Source organism: Tiliqua scincoides, chromosome 5 (genome assembly GCF_035046505.1).
Source record: "Tiliqua scincoides isolate rTilSci1 chromosome 5, rTilSci1.hap2, whole genome shotgun sequence".
In the NCBI taxonomy this organism is placed as follows: domain Eukaryota; kingdom Metazoa; phylum Chordata; class Lepidosauria; order Squamata; family Scincidae; genus Tiliqua; species Tiliqua scincoides.
Genome location: NC_089825.1, coordinates 58622532 through 58640718, shown reverse-complemented (window position 1 = coordinate 58640718; position 18187 = coordinate 58622532). Strand labels below are relative to the sequence as shown.

The 18187-nt window shown below is 41.1% G+C and overlaps 1 protein-coding gene across 2 annotated transcripts in view; it reads left to right on the top strand.

The window, feature by feature from the left end:
* The window catches only part of VPS41 (VPS41 subunit of HOPS complex), a 134384-nt gene that overhangs the window by 18697 nt on the left and 97500 nt on the right, over positions 1–18187 (top strand). For both annotated transcript variants that reach the window (XM_066627387.1, XM_066627386.1), the window contains exons 3-4: positions 4834–4941; positions 10908–10985. In XM_066627387.1, the coding sequence (XP_066483484.1) occupies positions 4834–4941; positions 10908–10985 (186 nt within the window). The remainder of the gene's footprint in view (positions 1–4833; positions 4942–10907; positions 10986–18187) is intronic.

Genomic DNA, 18187 nt, shown 5'->3' with positions numbered 1-18187 from the left:
TGATGTCATGACTGAAAGCTGCATGATCATCTAGCAAGAAAATTTTTTACAACCCTAGGCTGCCATCCTACCCATACTTACCAAGGAGTATGTCCCATTTACTATCATTGTTAAAAACATATACATAGTAGCCTCTTAAAAGTATAGATGTGTAACATTTTCCCCAAATGCAGTTACATACCATGGTAGCATTAAGTCTAATATATTAAACATAAAATATTGAAATGAATGGGGACCCACCTGAAATTGGCTTGCAACCTATCTAGTGGGTCCCAACCCACAGTTTGAGAAACACTGCCTTAGAAGAACAAAAACTTGAATGGTTCAAGACCTTTGGCCACAAGTTTAATAAGACAAACTTGTCACTTCTGCTGGGTGATCTGTAATTAAGGTTAAGAGACCAGAAGCAGATTGCTGAATCATGCACTACTTTCTCATGGACCTTGCCTTCTTCTCCTTGAATTCTTTGCAACTTAATTGTAGCTAAGATATGTGAGCACACCATCCTTCTTGACTAGGGTTGCAGTCCTATGCATACTTAACATGGGAGTAAGTCCCACTAAGCTCACAGGGGCTTATTTCTGTGTAGACATGCATAGGATTGCACTGTATCATTCTAAACCAGCCTCATTTCCTGGTTTAGTGGGGAACTTGGTTAGCCTTTATGATTAGTGCTGGCATAGCCATTAACTATAATTAAAGCAGAAGGGAGGATATCGCTTGAAGGGTAATGCCCTCCTCCAATCTTTTAACTACAGTTAAGAGATAATTCCTTTTATATGTGCTCGGTCTGCTTGACCTAGTTCCCTGAGTTGTAAGGATAAATGAGGCAAGAATTATGAAGGGCTCTGTAAACTGCTAATATTAAACTAGTCTGTCTTTAAGTTGTGTAGCATGAGACTTGGGTATCAAAATGTGAAGCCAAATTACAGGGATGGACAGAGAAGCATTCCATTGATTTGTTTTTAATGCATGGTATGTCCCTAAACCCATTTTCTGATCTCATTAGTTAATTGCATTAGTTTTACGTGGAGAGCTTTTAGTGGGAAATGACCACAGACTGCTGAGAGGTATACGGTGCATGTCGTGTATCTTGGTGGTTTTTCATATTTTCAGATGCAAAGTATGAAGGCAAATAGTGTGCAAAATAAACAAATGGAATATATCCTAAATTGATTACTATGACAAATTGGTAATTAGTTATGCCATAGCGTTGTTATGTTGTTTTTGTATTCTTTAAAATCCTAGCTACAGGCTGAACCTCACATTTTCTGTTTGTTGGAAATGTTTCTTCCCCCCCCCCTTTTTTTTTTTTGAGTTGCACACCTGTATATCAAACATATATTAGCATTTATAGGCTCCAATCTGCAACGGATTTCAGTATGCTGAAGCACATTGATTACACAGGCCAACACACATTTTGCTTCCTTAAATGTTACACTGATTCCTGGGTATATTTGGGGTGCTGATTCCAGAAATGGCATCCGTTTTGCCCTATCACGTCTAGTTTTGGAGACACGGCATAGCCTCTTTAGTGAATGGTTCACGCAGCTTCCTCATGAGGAAGCCTACACCATGGCTTCCTCATGAGGAAGCTGCTTGAACCATTCACTAATGAGGCTATACTATATCTCCCAAACTTGACGTGATAGGGCAAAACAGATTCCATTTCTGGAATCAGCACCTCAAATTCATATCAAACCACCATAAAGTTTGGGAAAAACTTTTCTGACCCTCAATTTTGTAGACCTATGTTATTATTTGTTTTATTACTCAAGTTTCTAAACATCCTCTCAACAAAGTATTGATGCTTGGTGTTGAATTGTGGCCAGGATCCCAAGAACTAACTAAAAACGGGGGGGGGGGGTGTCAAAGCAGTTTGTCATGGAAGTGGGAGGTTTAGGCATTCAGAATGAAGAATACCACAGGACGGGCATAGTCATTCCATAGGATCCTGGTCAAATTCTCTCTCTCCGTCTCTCTCATTCATATATGTTTAGACTTTGGATGTAAATACAGTGTTAAAATAGTTGAAGAATGCATGACAACTATTTCAAAAGTCTTATGCTTGGGTGTATTTTCTGTGCAACAGAAATGTGACAAGAGAAGAGGGGGAAGTGTCAAAACAGCACAAGCAACTGTGATATAGAATTTTTTTTTTAAGTGAGAATCCTTTAGGATCGTATAAAGGACTCGTCTTTAATTAAAAGTGCCACATACTTAGTAAAAATCCATGTTAGTTGAGAAATTGATTTTTATTTTTTTTAAAGAAGAAAGCTGTGAGTTTTCCTGTATGGGGTAAATGTCACTCTGTTCATATCTTAAGCTTTGCTGCAAGTCAAGACTTGTACTATTCAACCAGGTTGTCATAGAAACGCAGCTAACTGTCAACTCAACTCAGGCTGCTGATGGTTTTATTTGTAGGTTTGCAGGATTATTAAAATTTAACAAAAATTATTGATTTGCTTTTTATTTACGCGGCCTTGTGTTTACCTTTAGAAGTTCAGGCTGCATAAAAGCCTCTCCTAAGAGGAGAGGTATATTTTTTTAAAAAATGCTAAGCTTGAATTCATCAAATGCTGTTGCTGCTTTTTTTTCCTCTCTTTTTATTTAGGTGATGATATATAGTCTGCAGCAATGGAGTAATCTTGTATTTTACAAATAGTTTTTCATTTTGTTTGTTTACAGCCAAGAAAAAGCCTCTCAAATTCACCTTTAGCTTGACTTTTACTTAACATAAAAGATACCTGTCAGGAAAGCATGAAATGGGTACATCAGTGTGCCTAATATTTGAAGTTTCTCACTTTATTCATGTTTTTCTTGAAGCCTGGCGGAATGCTTCAGTGAGCTGCGATTTTGAAAGTGTATGTTTTTGTATATGCACACGCAAGAGAAATTACTTAGTTTTCACTCATAAATAAGACAGGCAAAACTTATTTACAGTAACTATCTAATGGTCCGTGGATGAATGCTTTTATGCAAAACACTTGGGAGACTGAAATTAACTTTTCACTTCGGTTGCACATTTGATGTCCAGACTTCAGCAGCACGTTGGATCTTATTATAATGACTTGATGCCTAGAATTCAATTTTTTCCTTCCCGTGTTTATCCCCAGAGTGCACCAATCATTTGTGCATTGCTAGTGTGCTATTCCTAATAAAGATGTATGAGAATGCAATTATGTGTTAATTGCCCTGTAGCGTCCGAGTTTCAGGCAGTCTCAACTTTTCTCTTTAGCTGTTTTGCATCTGTCAAGAATGAAGGAGCACAGGTAATTGGGCTGATGTATGCCCTGTGCTCTAATTTGACATTGAGTCTTTCTGACTGGTTACAACTTTGTTCAGCGTTGGGTATACCGAATAAAATTGCTTCTTTCTGGACATCTTGACACATTGTTTCAGACAACTGCATCGTTGATTGTTGACATCCCTATATTAATCCTTTTTTTAATTCTGTCATAAAAAACTTTTTTAAATATAAAAGTCTCCGGTTGGAGTGAGAACAAAGTTGAAGTTTGTATTGCCAGAAGGGCAAAGATTCTTTTTGGATACGGAGACAAGGAACAGACCAGTGGGAGGGAGATAGAAGATGGGATTTATTAGCTTGGATGAGCAACAATTCCCTTGAACAGACACAGCACAGCGTTCTTATGTTCCTCCAAATAGCAGTGGTGCCTCCTATGGACGTGTCCTTCTCGTGGGCAAGTTTACATGTGGCTCATCTGCAGCTGACCATGTGCCACACCTAATGGTGTCTCAAGCTCCCTCTTATACAGTTTCATGACAAAAAAGGTCGCTGATGCAAATCCCCTGAGATTTTGCTTTGTCCAGGTACATGATCTCCAAGCCCAAAACATCTCCTGCCATGATAAGGCAAGGGTAGCAGCTAATGAAGTGTGCAATGAACAGCAGCTGATGAACAGGTGCAAACTAATGAAGTGTGACTCAGCACTTCTACCCCAGAATTAACTCCATAGTAGAGAAACAGACTGACCATCAGGGAGAAACTATGCAGACCATCAACTCCTTGGCATATGTAGGTCTTCTGCAATTTATCAGTACAGTGTTACAGGCATTTCTACCTCTGCTTACATTTCTCTGCTCTATGGAAGACATTATAAATAGAAATATTTTACTAGCTGATTATAATTTGAACAATCTTATTAGTCTAAAAAGCAGCGTAAGGCTCCACATGAATTTCTCAATCATTACTCTGTGGAGAATGTTTCTGTATTCCGCATGTATACGCCAACCTCCTTTTGAGGAGCTTAGGGGCAGTGTATATGGCTCCTTCCTGTCCTTTTAAACTCAGGGTGTATATTTATGGTCACTTAGCACAGATTAGTTTCCCTGAATATATTTTACAGTGCAATCCTGTGCATGTCTACTCAGACGTAAGTCCCACTGTGCTCAATGGCTGTTACTCCTAGAAACCGGTGCATAGGACTGTGACTTTAAATGCCTTATTGTAGGGGTGGCCAACCTATGGCGTGTGTGTCATAGTGGCACACGGACACTTTCCAAGTGACACGCAACAGATCTGATCCCCTTGTCGGCAACCTGGGAGAAGGTTACTGACGGGGCCTGTGGTGCTGTGGGGCCTTTGCTGCGCCAGAGCAGGATGAGGTACAGCAGGTCTGTTTGCCACAGGAGGCAAGCAACACTAGAGGCAAGCAACATCAGTTCCTTCCCCTACTCAACAGCGCAAGGCCAGCCAAGCATCAATGACTGTTGCTATGTAGTACTGTTAGGGACTAGCAGAGTGTAAGATTTTAAGTTTAACCTAAAAACAACCAGTGTCCCTCTTTTCTTTTATAATTCTTAATAATATAGGAAGAAGAGAGTGAAGAAGAGCCCAAGCTGAAGTATGAAAGACTGTCTAATGGAGTTACAGAAATTCTTCAGAAAGATGTAGCCAGTTGCATGACGGTACATGAGAAGGTAATGTGAATGTTTGTTCCTTTAATGATGAGGATAATAATTTTTAAAAATTAATTATACATTTGTTCTGTCTTGACCCAAACATTAAGGCACATGTAAGTAGCATCTCCAAATGAGACTAAAGCTTGTTGATCTACTGCCCAACACTCTAATAGTAATATTATTTTGTTGCAAATATGGGAAAGTAAGCAAAGATAATTCGTTGTTCAGAAAAAAGTGACATGAGTTGTTCTTGCATCCCCATTCCAAATTGTCCCTGAATATGAGTAAACTTACATATTTGCTACCACTTACTGAAGAAGTACAGGATAGGTATGGACATTTTGATTCAGATTTTTACTTGGCAAATCTCTGATTATCCAATCATATTTTTTGATTATTTTTGTCAGGTGTGTGATGAATAAACATTACCTCAGTTTGGACTTGAAATGGCCCCATACTGAGACAAATTATTTGCACTCAGTGTTTATCATTAAGCCTTCTGTGCTTGGAAGCAGCATGTTCCTGATCCACTTTTAGGGTCAGGCACAACCCAGTCAATTTGCAAACTAAAGGGAAAAATAGACATATCTAACAATGACTCCAATTGAACATAAAGAGCATGCAGCTCTTTAGGACTCTTCTCTGTTGTAGAAAAATATGATTTTACCCCAGAGTTCATGTTGGGGCCTATTAAACCGCCAGTACACTGGATGTACTATGTTGATTTTTCTGCCATTCATTTTAACTGGTAGCTGGTGCAATATTATGTGGCAGAACTTACCTATGTGAATAACTGTTCACATGAGCAGTCTCGAGTAGGTAAGTTCAGAGAAACTGCACTCAGAAGATAGCAGCAGCTGTTTTTGCAAGCAACAAGTTGAATGTTTGTTGCCACTGAGTTATTCTGTGAGAGGCACCTCTGACTCTGTTCTGTTCACACAGAAATGCTGATCATACAGGCAATTATTTCTGTCTATAAGCACTGAAATGTTAATGTCAGAACTCTGATTAGTGAAATCGTATATGTAAAACCAGGGCTAAACTGTTTCTGTTTCTGTGTTTGTGTGCGTGTGTTGAAATTTACCATAAGAAAGAATTGTTGAACAGAGGTGCAAGTATGCAGAAAACTAAACTGTGCTGCTATTTTTGGGGTTGTGTTTTAGATATTCAGTACTGCTCTCAGATAACTGTGACCAAAGTCCCAAAGGCTTGTTTGTAAGGCTCCAGGCTGTTGTGTAGCCAACTGAACTATCCCACAAAGGCCAAGGTCAAGCAAGCTCCTAAGTCTTAGGAACATGACAGGTTGATTTTTGTCTGTTGTTTGGCAGCTCTTAATGTATTTTGATTTGTTGTCATGTTTTCCCCAGGATTTGTTAGCCACTTTGGGGATCTTGTTAAAGACAGAATAGCAAGATACTAATGTGGTTTGTACAAATAAAATAAGCAAGGGAGCCGTACAGTAGTCCTTAATTCAGTCACAAGGATTGAATGAAGGGAAGCTTCCCAACCCAGAATATGAGGAGCTCAAGTTAGCTTATTTTATATACCCCTTATAAACTGCACTCCAGTGGAATGCAGTGGGGATAATCCCCCCCCCCTTCATTTCTGAATCCAGTAGTTTATTTCCTTGGTATAGAAAAGTACGTGAAGTATGTTGGGACAGGTTACAGGAAAATTACATATTTTGACTCCCTTTGTAGTCATCTATGGCTTGAAATGTGTCAGAGGTTTGATGCACACTATAGGCTTGGTGGACTGGGCTGGCTTAAGTGCTGTGTTTATGTAACACAGAAGTATTCACTCATGTCATTTCCATATATGACATCTACTTAAAAAGTATTGTTGAAACAGTTGAGGTAGGCTGTGTCCTGGATCAGAAGGAAAGCCATGGCTTCCCATCCCATGATGTGAATGAGCCTCTGCAGGATTACAGGCACAGTTGCCCATGAGAGGAGTAGAGGAAAAGCTTTTACTTTCACTTTGAAGTGGAAATAACCACAGTTCTGTGTGTGGTGTCCAATCCCAGGAACTGTGGTCTACTTCAGGTATCAGTTAGGAAACAAACCACAGTTTGATCCTGTATTTTTTTTTCCTCCCTAGCTGTGATTTGAAGTAAACCACAGTAGCCAACTAGGGCATAAGACAGTACTGTGGTTTACTTCAAAGTGGAAATAAAAGCTTTTCCTTTCCTTCATGCACAAAAGAGGAGAGGTGAGTGAGCAAATGACTTGCAAAGGCTTGTCCGCATAGCAGAAAACCATGATTTCTCATTACACCGGAACCAAGCCATTGACTTTTAAAACACATGAGACCTGAGCCACTACATTTTCACATTGTTCTCATTGGTAAATACATGTTCATCCTCTCCATATTATGGTGTTGGGAAACATTGTGAAAAGGTGCCCTCCTGTGTGTACTTGAAGTTACAGGGAGTAAGTTAAGGACAAAAAATAGGTGCAAATTCCATCCTTTTCTTTCTGAAAAAGAATGGAATTGTTTTACAACCTTTCCCAGGATAAGTGCATCAGATATGATCCAAAAACCAACATGTACAGGTTCCTCTCACCCCCGCTCCTTTTTCTATGGTTGCAGAATAATTCTGCATTGCACGAACATGAAGGGAACATGAAGCAGACTCATGAAGGGAAGGGCCCAGTGCTTGTTGGTATTGTGGATCACCACAAATTCAACATAGCTGATCTTCAGTATTTGCAAAGCTTGTGTTTGCTTGCATGCCTGATGCATGTTGGACCCTTCCCACAATCTAATTCCAAGTATATTGGAAAGTCACCTCACAACAGTGATCCCATAAGTGCCTTTACTGAATGAATGGAGAAAAATCTTAGGGGTGTTTTGACAGCTGACAGTTTTAATCTAGAAATACGATGCTTGCTTTTCCAAAGAAAACAGAGGTAAGTTTTTTGGTCCACGCTATAAATAGGTTCTGTATTTGGAACTGTCTAGGTACTATCCTAATTATGGTGTCACAAAGAATAACAGGGCAGAAAAGTTGTTTTAAGTAACTGAGCACTTTCGGGTTTCTAGCAAACTACACTATTTATGAGAAGGATCAATAATGTTAGAAGCAGGAGCGTAGGTGTCTTTTAGGAATTGGTCTCTTACAGTGCCAAGGCAAAAAACTGAAGGTGGAGTGTGTATCCTTTAAAAAAAAATCAAACAATATGAGAGTCATCATAATAAAACTATCGCTTGCATGATAGATGTACGTTCTGATTAGAACAATTTGGTTTTGTTCTGTGTACCGAGGACTGGCATATATTCAGACTAATTTCCCTCCAGAATTATTTTTTCCCCCCTTTCAATGCTAAAACATCATATTTTCACTGGACTCGCTGTCTGCATTGGATGACTAATCGTCATGGCACCTGGTGCATTCAGGCAGGCCTGTGCAGTGGAATAGTCATACCTAGTTATGTCTGCACACCTGATGTTTTATTAACTAGTATTGATTTTTTTACCCGGGGGACTTTTTTCTTCCTGTAAAAAGGCAACCTTGCAGGAGTGAAAGGCATTGCAGGGGATGAATTTCTAATGAACCCCTTCTCTCCTCTCTCTCTCTCTCTTTCTCTCCCGACTTCTCTTTAATGTGGCTTCATATTTTAAGTGCCTGAACTGAAATTTCATTTTAAGCAATTCCATTTTGATAAATCCTTTTAAACCTTGACTTTCTGTAAGGTTATTTTTTAAAGATTGTGCTGCTTGACTGACACGCTTAGTAGGGCCTGTAAATGTGAGCATTTCATTATAGGCTGCAATGAAGCATGTTCACATGCAATGAAATACAGAGAATTTAGGAGCCTGACCACTTGAGTAATGCTTAAAAGGGGGGGGGGGAGAAAAGCTCACCCACCTCTGTAGCAAGCAGCACCAAACTTTTTGTTTAATTTTCTTTCATCTTCACAATGCAGCAGGTAGGGTAATATCTTATGTGTTTGCCAATTTATTTTTCATGACTCCTGCTTATTGTTGCATCTTGAAGTAACAACTAGAGCTCTTCTCCATTATCTTGAGTAGCGTGTGAGCTCATTCAGCCCTATGTGCTCTCCACCCTGCAGTCTTGAACCCACAGTGGGTTTCCTACCTCACAGTCTAACTGAGAGGGTAACTGTTGGACCTGAGGAGGCTGTTTGATTTGCACTGGCAACTTCTCTCTATTTGCATGGGATGACCCTATTCAAAAAGACACCTTCCTTTTCCAGGCATGTTTCTGACTATATGCTAAATGGCAAATGGGTAAGTACAGAAGGTTGTTTTTGCAGGCTGTGCTGTAATAGTTGTAGATATGAAAAATGGTCACAGGTGTGCAAATGTACAGAGGTAACGTCTGTGTTTATAGGGACTTTAGGGATGCCTTGGTTATGGGGTTGACAGCAACTGTTACCTGCACATGCCTGATCTTGTCTGATCTTGGAAGCTAAGCAGGGTCCGGCCTGGTTAGTACTTGGATGGGAGACCGCCTAGGAATACCAGGTGCTGTAGACTTATACCATAGTCTTTCGAGACTGAAGGTTGCCAACCATTTTTTTTGGTTATGGGGTTAACATGGAGGTTTAATTCAAAACAATAAATTCCTGTTTATCTTGTCTTATTTTGTCACACAGAACTTTGTGCAATATCTAGCTAAGTTCATTTTCTACATGAAGTTAGAAGGGTAGTAGTGGCACTGAACACCCCACATTGTTTCTCTCTCCACCAGTGTCCCAGCCTCTGGCCTGGCCCATTCATTTCATTTCATTCATTACTCCTAGGATCTAAGCTTCTTTCCCCTGATTTTGAGCTTTCCAGCTACTTTGGGAAAGTTTCGCTCCTCTGTGGGACAGAGCGGGCAGCAGTGGCATAGCTAGGGGGGCAGGGGGTACATTGCCTTGGGTATCATACCTTGAGAGGTTGTCTTAAAGGCGTTGAAAGACACTTCCAGTTTTCACCAAAAACTGAAAGTGCATTTCAGAGGCTTTAAAGATGTTGTATGGGGGAGGGGTGTTAAAATTTTGTGCACCCAGGTGTCAGATGCCTTAGCTACACCACTGGTGGGCAACTTTGCTCACAGGCCTGATTCTCCTCCCCACCCCCACGTCCCTGCACACATTTATCACCTTTGTCATGCTGAAGCTTAAGGGTGACAGGAAATAGAAGTGGAGAAATGGCTTTCTTCAGTACAGCAACCCAAATGATTAAACATTGTGTTTCAATGTCTTCTACTGCTCTGATTGAGAACTTTTAACTGCTTTATTTCTTCTGTTACGTTTTCAGGTATGTGGTTGATTTAAAGCCCCTGTTTCCATTTTACAGTTTTAATTTGCTGCCATAGTCCACAACGTACATTGAGTAGCCTGACAATGCAAAACTACTTGCATAGTTAGATTTTGAGGGCGAAGGAATGACTCGTTTGGACAACTGGTTTGCACAACCACAATAAAATAAGGTTCCCCTTTGATTATTGCTACTAAATGACTTTCAGACATGAAGTAAGGGTAATATTCAGGCTAGTGTCTTTGTTGTTGGAAGATGCCTTAGGGTGCAATTCCAACCCCTTATGTCTGTGCTTTCCAGCACTGGCATAAGGGCAATGCAGCTCTGAGGGATGGGAACAAACATTCTTTGACTTTGAGGAGGCCTCCATGAATGACACCCAACTGCAGGATGCAGCACATGTCCCATTGGCAGCACTATACCAGTGCTGGAAAACACTGACATAAGGGGTTAGGATTGTGCCCTTAGTGAAAGGAAATAGAGCTGCGCTCATGTAAGGACCCCATCAATTTGCGCAAGAACTCTTTGCATGAGTAAGCTGCTTCTTCTCTTCATGGAGAGAGTTTCAGATGACAGAAACGCTAGTTGGGATGCTACCCCATGGTTTTGGAGTGTCCTGCATGCTGCTGTATGAAGCATCTTGGAAATACACTGTTGAATTTTCCTTTTTAACTGTTATGTTATGCTCTCCCCCCCCCTCTTTTTCTCCTCAGTTTTTGGCACTTGGAACACATTATGGCAAAGTGTATTTACTTGATGTCCAAGGGAACATCACCCAGAAGTTTGACATTGTAAGTACAACATAATTTTGTGAAAGACCATTACAGCTTAGAATTCTGAACTTGGGGTCAGCCTCACACCCTGATTGTGTGGTTCTGCTCTGCACCTCTCCACTGATCATTCTCTTGCTTCCAGCTATGTGACCTGACTTGGAAGTACAACAGGATTATCCTCAGAGTTTCAGCAGCATGGGGCTCCTTGTATTTCAGCTTGTCCAGAATTAAGCCCAGGTGCTGGTGTGGTGCTCAAATCCATGAGCACAATCATAAGAGCAGCCTTGAGTGCCCCTTATTGGGGAGGAAGGTGGAGTATAAATTGGCTATAAATAAATAAATATCTCTAGGGCTGCTACTTGGTCAGAATTTTTAGTGATTCAGAAGGTTGTTTTATTTTTTACAGTTTTAAACTGCCCTTCCTTCAAGGAACTCAGGGTTCCTTGGAACTCGGGCTTACATGGTTCTTTCCCTACTTTTGTCCTTACAACGACCCTGTGAGGTTAGGTCACGTTGAGAGATAGTGAATGACCCAAGGTCACCCAGGAAGCCTTGTGACAGCAGGGATTTGAACCTGAATCTTCCAGGTCTAACATCAGAACCACTACACCATCCCAGCACTCATGATTTTTTTTTTTCAATTAGTTGTAAAGTTCATGCTTCTTCTACACCGCTGCTCTAGATCGTGATGCATGAGTGAGCCAGTGTTACACAGCAGACTTGAATTCAAGGTTGAAATTTTCATTCATGAATGTCCTTGGGCACATCGCTCTCTTTCATCCTAATTTCCTAGGGTGGTTGTGTGCATAAAATGTCTTGAACCCAGATATTCTGAAGGAGATTTCAGACCTTTTCATTACAAGTGCTCCATGTCAAGTAAAACTTACCAGCAGTAAAGCCTGACAATAATCTCATCTGTCTAGCAGCAATCACAAGCCACCCAGCAATTCTTATTTAATGTCAGTGAGTCTTGGACAGCTTCTAATGGATGGTGCTCATTGTTGCTGGATGGCAGAATAGTCAAGAGTCTGAATGCTGACAACTGTGAACACTGGAGTGGAAATCAGAGTGATCCACAGCTATGTTCAAAGGAGTACTTCTGTTATATTGATTGACCTCTGTTCATGGCTCAGTGAGCAGGGATTTGAACCTGGGTCTTCCTCCAGGTTTGACTCCAGAACCACTACACCATCCTGGCTCCTGTTCATAAGTAGGATGCATTTGCCCCTTTCAATAGTTATGAATCCATGGATGCGCCTTTTGAATCCTCAAATCACATTATTTTCAAGGATAATAAGAAGCTTCAAGTTCCTCAGGGTAGCATACATAGAGATATACAAGAAGCTGCCCTATACTGAGACCATTAGTTCATCTAGGTTAGTGTTCTTAACAGAGATTGGTGGTGGCTCTCTAGCATTTCAGACCGGAATCTTTCTCAGCCCTACCTGGAGATACCAGGGATTTAACCTGGGATTTTCTGCAGGTAAAACATGTACTATAGCCCCACCCACAGTTCTTAACTTCCTCTCAAGGGGAATAGATATGCCACATCCCTGATCTAAAAATTTCTACCTTTGAACTCTACAAGTTTCTACCTTTAAACCCAAACAATTATGGAGAATTCAGCTGTTTTGCAATTCCAGTGAGGCAAAACTATTAAAACATCACAGGGACTGTTGCAGTCATGGGAATCTAATTACATTGTTTCGATTATTTTAAGTAAATAATAGAGATGGAGAATATGTTACTGCTAATTACGCTGCACGGTGGAGAATATGTTACTGCTAATTACGCTGTACGGTGAACAAGTCTTAATAGTCATTATAGACTCTTAAGTTGCAATTCTATACACACTGAGTAAGTGGGAGTAAGTCCCACTGAACCGAACCAGCCTTATTTCTGATTAGGCATACATATGCTTGTGCTGTTGATTTACTATACAGAATTATCAGTTTTCAGAGTGAGGACACCAAACAGTACACCAACATTATGCATATATTTCCAGGAACCATTTACATCTAGTTGAACTTTTCAAGTTTACTTGCTGATGTACTTCCTCCAGAGGCGCTTTTTCTCTTAATAACATATTTGTAATAGTGAAGGCAGCTGGGACTAAAATTTGTATTCTGACTTCAGTTGTGGCTTCATAAAATAACAAGCAAACTCCCTCCACAACAGGGAAGAGACAATCACTGTACTTTTAGAGAGGTTCTCTCTATGGTTCGCACCTAGCCACTATTCTGTGTCATGGAGATCTCTCCTCCCCACCCCATGCCCATGTATGGCATTCATCTCGTAAGACAAATGTTGTCAGAATGGTGGAGAGATTCAGCAATGGCATCTGCGTGGGTGAAAGGGATAAAGAAAGAAGTGGAATTGGACATACTATTATTATGAAGAATATTTGTATACCACTTTTCAACAAAATGTAGTTCATGAAGTGGTTTACAGAACTAACTAAATAAATGAATGGTTCCCTGCCCCCTAAAGGGCTAAGAATTGGAAAAATATGTAAAAAAAGAAAAAGAAAAAAGAAAAAAGCAACAGCCACTGAAAAGGCACCATGGGGTGAAGGTGGACAATTGATCTCCCCTGCTAAATATAAGAGGACACTATTTTAAAGTGTTCTTCTTAGCCCAGTGTTAGGGCATCAAGAAGGGATGGGGGTCTTGGGCTCTGCCTATCACCTAGGTTCCCACCCCTATGGGGCAGCAGCTTAGGTATGTCCTCCAGGGCCATGCCCACCTGGCTTTTCTCCTTGGGGCTGTCTTCCTTTGCCTCCCATGAGCCTCAAGCAGAGGCAGGGAGGGTATTTACAGCACCTTAGTCTTTCTCAGTCCCAGGGCCTTCTCCAATTTTCTGCAGCCTCGCTTTTGGAGTCTCCAATCCTTTGCAAGCCCTTTCTCATCCCAGGCCCTCTCCTTATATTCCTCTGGCCTTCACAAGTCCCTCCCACCGTCCTGGTTCCACCCACCCAACCCAGTCACCTTCTGCGTCCTTTTATCCTATGGGGTTGAACGTATCCTGCAGAGCTCCTAATCTGCTCCAGTGTGTGTAAGTGTACTCTGATCAACAGGCTGATGGTCTGCAATCTGCCCCTTTGAGGCCTTCCTGGCTTTCCCTGTCTTGTACCCGACCCTGTGCCTGCCAGGCAGGCTGCTCCCTAGGTCAGGTAAGTCCAGTCCTGTACACCTAGTTAACAGGGGGTAGGTATCACTGCTTCCTTTGAAGAGTAAGAATATTGGGCAGACAAGTGGATGGGAGAGGCATAGGCAGAAATGCTGTTTGTAAGACAGAATGTTGATTTGAAGTTGAATGGTGATGCAGAGGAGGGGTGATTTCAGTTATTAAGGTGAGGGCTCTGTGTGGGGTGGATGAGAGTGAGGGATGAACCTCCTCCACCCCAATTGTGACCTTCCCTACATCAAATAACTCAAAATTACACCCCTGGCAGGTCTTATTCCTGAGGCTCAGGCCTGGTCTACTGTCAGAGGTGCACAGGTGTGGACAAATTATTCTTGAAATGTGCCAAATGCATATTGAAGTGACCATCCAAAATTGAGCAACTGCAAAAGGTCATTCTAGTCCCTTTACTTCTTCACCCTCTATTTGTATCTTTATGAACACGGAAAGGGAAAGGAGCCGTAGGTATGGTCATAACTAACGAGATCCATCTGCATACGTTGGATGTTTTTGTCATCTATAGGGTAGGAAGCAGCTCATTAGCTTGGCTATTGTTGCTTGTTAGTATGTGTCCTATCATATTGAGACTCCAAAAGTAATTGAAAATTGATTGATTGCCTTGCGACTTCAGTTTATCTACTGCAAATATATAAAGCTAATATTTTATGTGAATGTCCTGAAGCTTGGTCTCTTAAGGGATTGTATTGATTGAAGGAGAAGAGAGATTTTTTTTAAAATTCTTTATTGCAGTTTCCTGGAATCTTAGGAGTACGATACAGAATTTATGTAAAGTCATATTGTGGGGCATAAAATAACCTTCTATACATAAGTTGGTTGTATGTATTTGCTGCTTAAGAATAATGTATACAGGATGTGCCTAGTATTGTTGTATGTGGACAATTTTTTTTTTGTGACCATTTCAGCAGTTGTCAAAGTGTCCATCAACGGATGTCGTATTTGCAAAATAAAACATGTGTTCTGATGCTGACACAGCAATCTTTGTGTGAAAGAGTATATATTTTTAGAAGTCTATTTAAGCAGTTTTTTTCCCCCCCAAACCCTCTGCTGGGAACAACCTTTTGAAAGAATTTTTATATATCATTGTGGTCAGATTAAGTGACTTATTTAATACTTGCAGAAGTTATTTTGATGGTGTTATGTATATGTGCTCCATGTTGTGATGCGTTCTGTGGAACTCTGGAGCGTACACAGTGGTCTGTATGAGCTGGGTCTGTTCCAGTTCTTGTTTCAGAACTGGATGGGGTAGCCCTTCAAGTGTGAAAATGTTGGTGCGCATCAGAACTCTGATTTGTCTTTGGTAGTGCACAAAAATAGTTAAGTGTGTTTCAGGATAAACAAAGGCCATTCCCTTGTTCTGATTTCTTTTTCTTTTTCTTTCTGCCACTGCAGTTTTATAGAAGTAATGGTTATTCTCATTCCATTGTTCATTTTTGTCACATACAACCAGTTCAAGGACTGCACATGTGGATCTCCCTATTCACTGGTTCAGCAGCTTTTCATAAGGTATCTGTAGATGCGCTAATTAAATAAAGATTGGCTACTGTCTCTGAACGAGTGTGCTAGCATTTCATCTGAGAGGGGAAGTAGGCCCAGTGCTCTGAGAGCACCTTTGGGGCTTTTCTGAACATCTTGTGCTTTCTGGTTCCATGGTTTTCCATATTGTTGAAGTTAGAACTTTGCAGGCTGCCGATCTCACAGCATAGATAGAGAAATGTAAAAATTCTGTTTTCGGCTAAATGCAGATGCCTAACACAGGAAGCACTTGCTGTTCCTGTTTCCTCCGCACGTCCACGGCCATGTGAAATAAGACGTAAGTGGGAACAAATTATGCGGTGATTCTGAGAAAGTCGGTGCTACCATAACTGAAACGTATCTCCTTAGCTAGCTTTGTTTCAGAGTTTGGATGTCAAAAGTAGTGAGGTATGTGAAAGGGCAAGATCCTTTATTATTGTTCGGTGTTCTAGTCCGCCTGAATCCTGAGAGGCAACCGAATTTGCATTGAGGGCCAAAACTTGCGACATTTTGCAGGCCCCCCGGCAACCGCGGACTCTATGCTGATTATTCAGATATACTTCCTTTTCCTTTTCCCAACATGGCTGCCTCTTTGTCAGTGACACCTGCTTAAGATTAACTGATATGTGCTCTCAAATCCTGAGCGCTTGACAAACTGGTGTTCTCTTGTATTAGGGTTCAGTGCTTTGAGTGAGATGAAATGTGTCAAATGAGCTGAAAATTATGACTTAAGGGCAGTGGAGAAGAAAAGCCTGCTACCTCCACTGACAGAGGAGGGTGCAGAAGCGATTTACAGCATATTAATTCCAAATGCCTCTTCATCTTTTCTTTTCCTCAAAGGCTGTCTACAATTTATTAATATAATTATTGCCTCAACTGACATCCTTGTAGATTAAAGAGTTGTAGATACGAGAGCTGTACAAACACATTTAGCTAAGTAACAAATCAGAAATGGTTTCGGAGGGCAGAGAATTCATGCCCAGCTGCCAGGTGTTTTAAGAAATACATATTTAGAGCAAGTACAGTAACAGGATATGGCTGGTGCCCGCAGTGTCTTGCACTTTGCTTGGAGAGGAGAAAGCAGAGCCTGCTTTATAAGCAGGTTGGTTTTTTAATATTTAATGGTTTAGTGGTGATGCACAAGGGTGGAAAACAAATTTAAATATCTAATGTTTTAAGGCGCTCCTTGGGTGGAAGGAAATTGAAATCTTTTTAGCATGTAACTCTTCCAAGGCCTTTCACAAGTGGGGGAATTTAAAAAAGGAAAAAGGAAAAAAAGCATGAAATATTTAAAAACCACCCCTTTGCCGTGGAATTTTTTAACATGTGTTTCCACAGCCCTTCAAGGCCAAGTTTATTTCTAAATATTTGATGGCTTTGAGAAACTGGAAAACTTTTGTTTAATCAGACTGGCAGAGGAAGTTAAAGTAGTGGTTATGTTGCCCCTTTGTAACCTTGAAAACTCAAAGGTGGTTTTTTCTTGCAGCATGAGAAGCATGTGAATGGGGGAGACTAGCCAGACTAACAGCCCAGTCTTATCTCTCCTCCCTGCAACCAGCACTAGTGCTCCGGTGGCAGGGTTTGCTTTATGGCCATCATACTTAAAACAGGCCATGTGATTTTGTCCCACCTCTGGGGAGGCTACAGAGGTGTCAACATGCAGCAGCAGAATCCGGAGTTGCCGCTATCGGTAGGTAAGCAGTGGGGGCAGGGAGGGGGAGAAACGGGACAAGGAAGTGGTGAGAGGTGCAATGATTGCAATGGCGTATGCTGGATCCTGTCCCCTCCTTTCTGAGGCTGTCCATCCCTTTCTTCCCCTTGGATGTGCACCAGCTAATGAGCTGGTACAGGTCCAAGGACACCCATTGTGAAGTCAACTTTCCCCTCCAAAGCTTCCCATTCTCCACCCCACACTGAATTCAGTACTTGCCTTTTTGGCACAGTTGCATCAGGGGGGAAAGGGTGGTTAGTTAACACTAACTAACACTAACACCCTAAGTGTTAGATTCTAACAAGAAGATGAAGGAATTTTGCTTGAGGGGATGAAGGGGAGGAATCAGGTCAGTTTACATATGCAGGCTGTAAATTTGATACACTTCTTGAAGAAAATGAGACCTTGATAAACAGAAGACTGGCTTATCAGAACTCAAGGCTTATGAAAATGGAGTAGTAGAAACTGGAATATACATGGTGGGGGGGGGGTCTCTCAAAACCAGATGTTGGATGGGTAGAGTTTTACTTATCTCCCTTTCCAAAGGAAGCTTGTGTTATTATATGGTGTACCAACTCAGACAAGCTGAGATGGAATCTTCCAATTGAATAGGCAGATGAGGCATCCCAGAAGATTAGCTCTTCCAGAAGGAATCACTCCAAGGGGGATAAAGGGATGAACTCAAAGGGAGTGGAGGCAGAAGACCGCACCATTGTAGTTTTTCCCAGTTGGAACTGGGCAGCAACTCTCAGTGGATTTTTGGATAGCCTTGAATTTGTATGAGAGCAAGAGA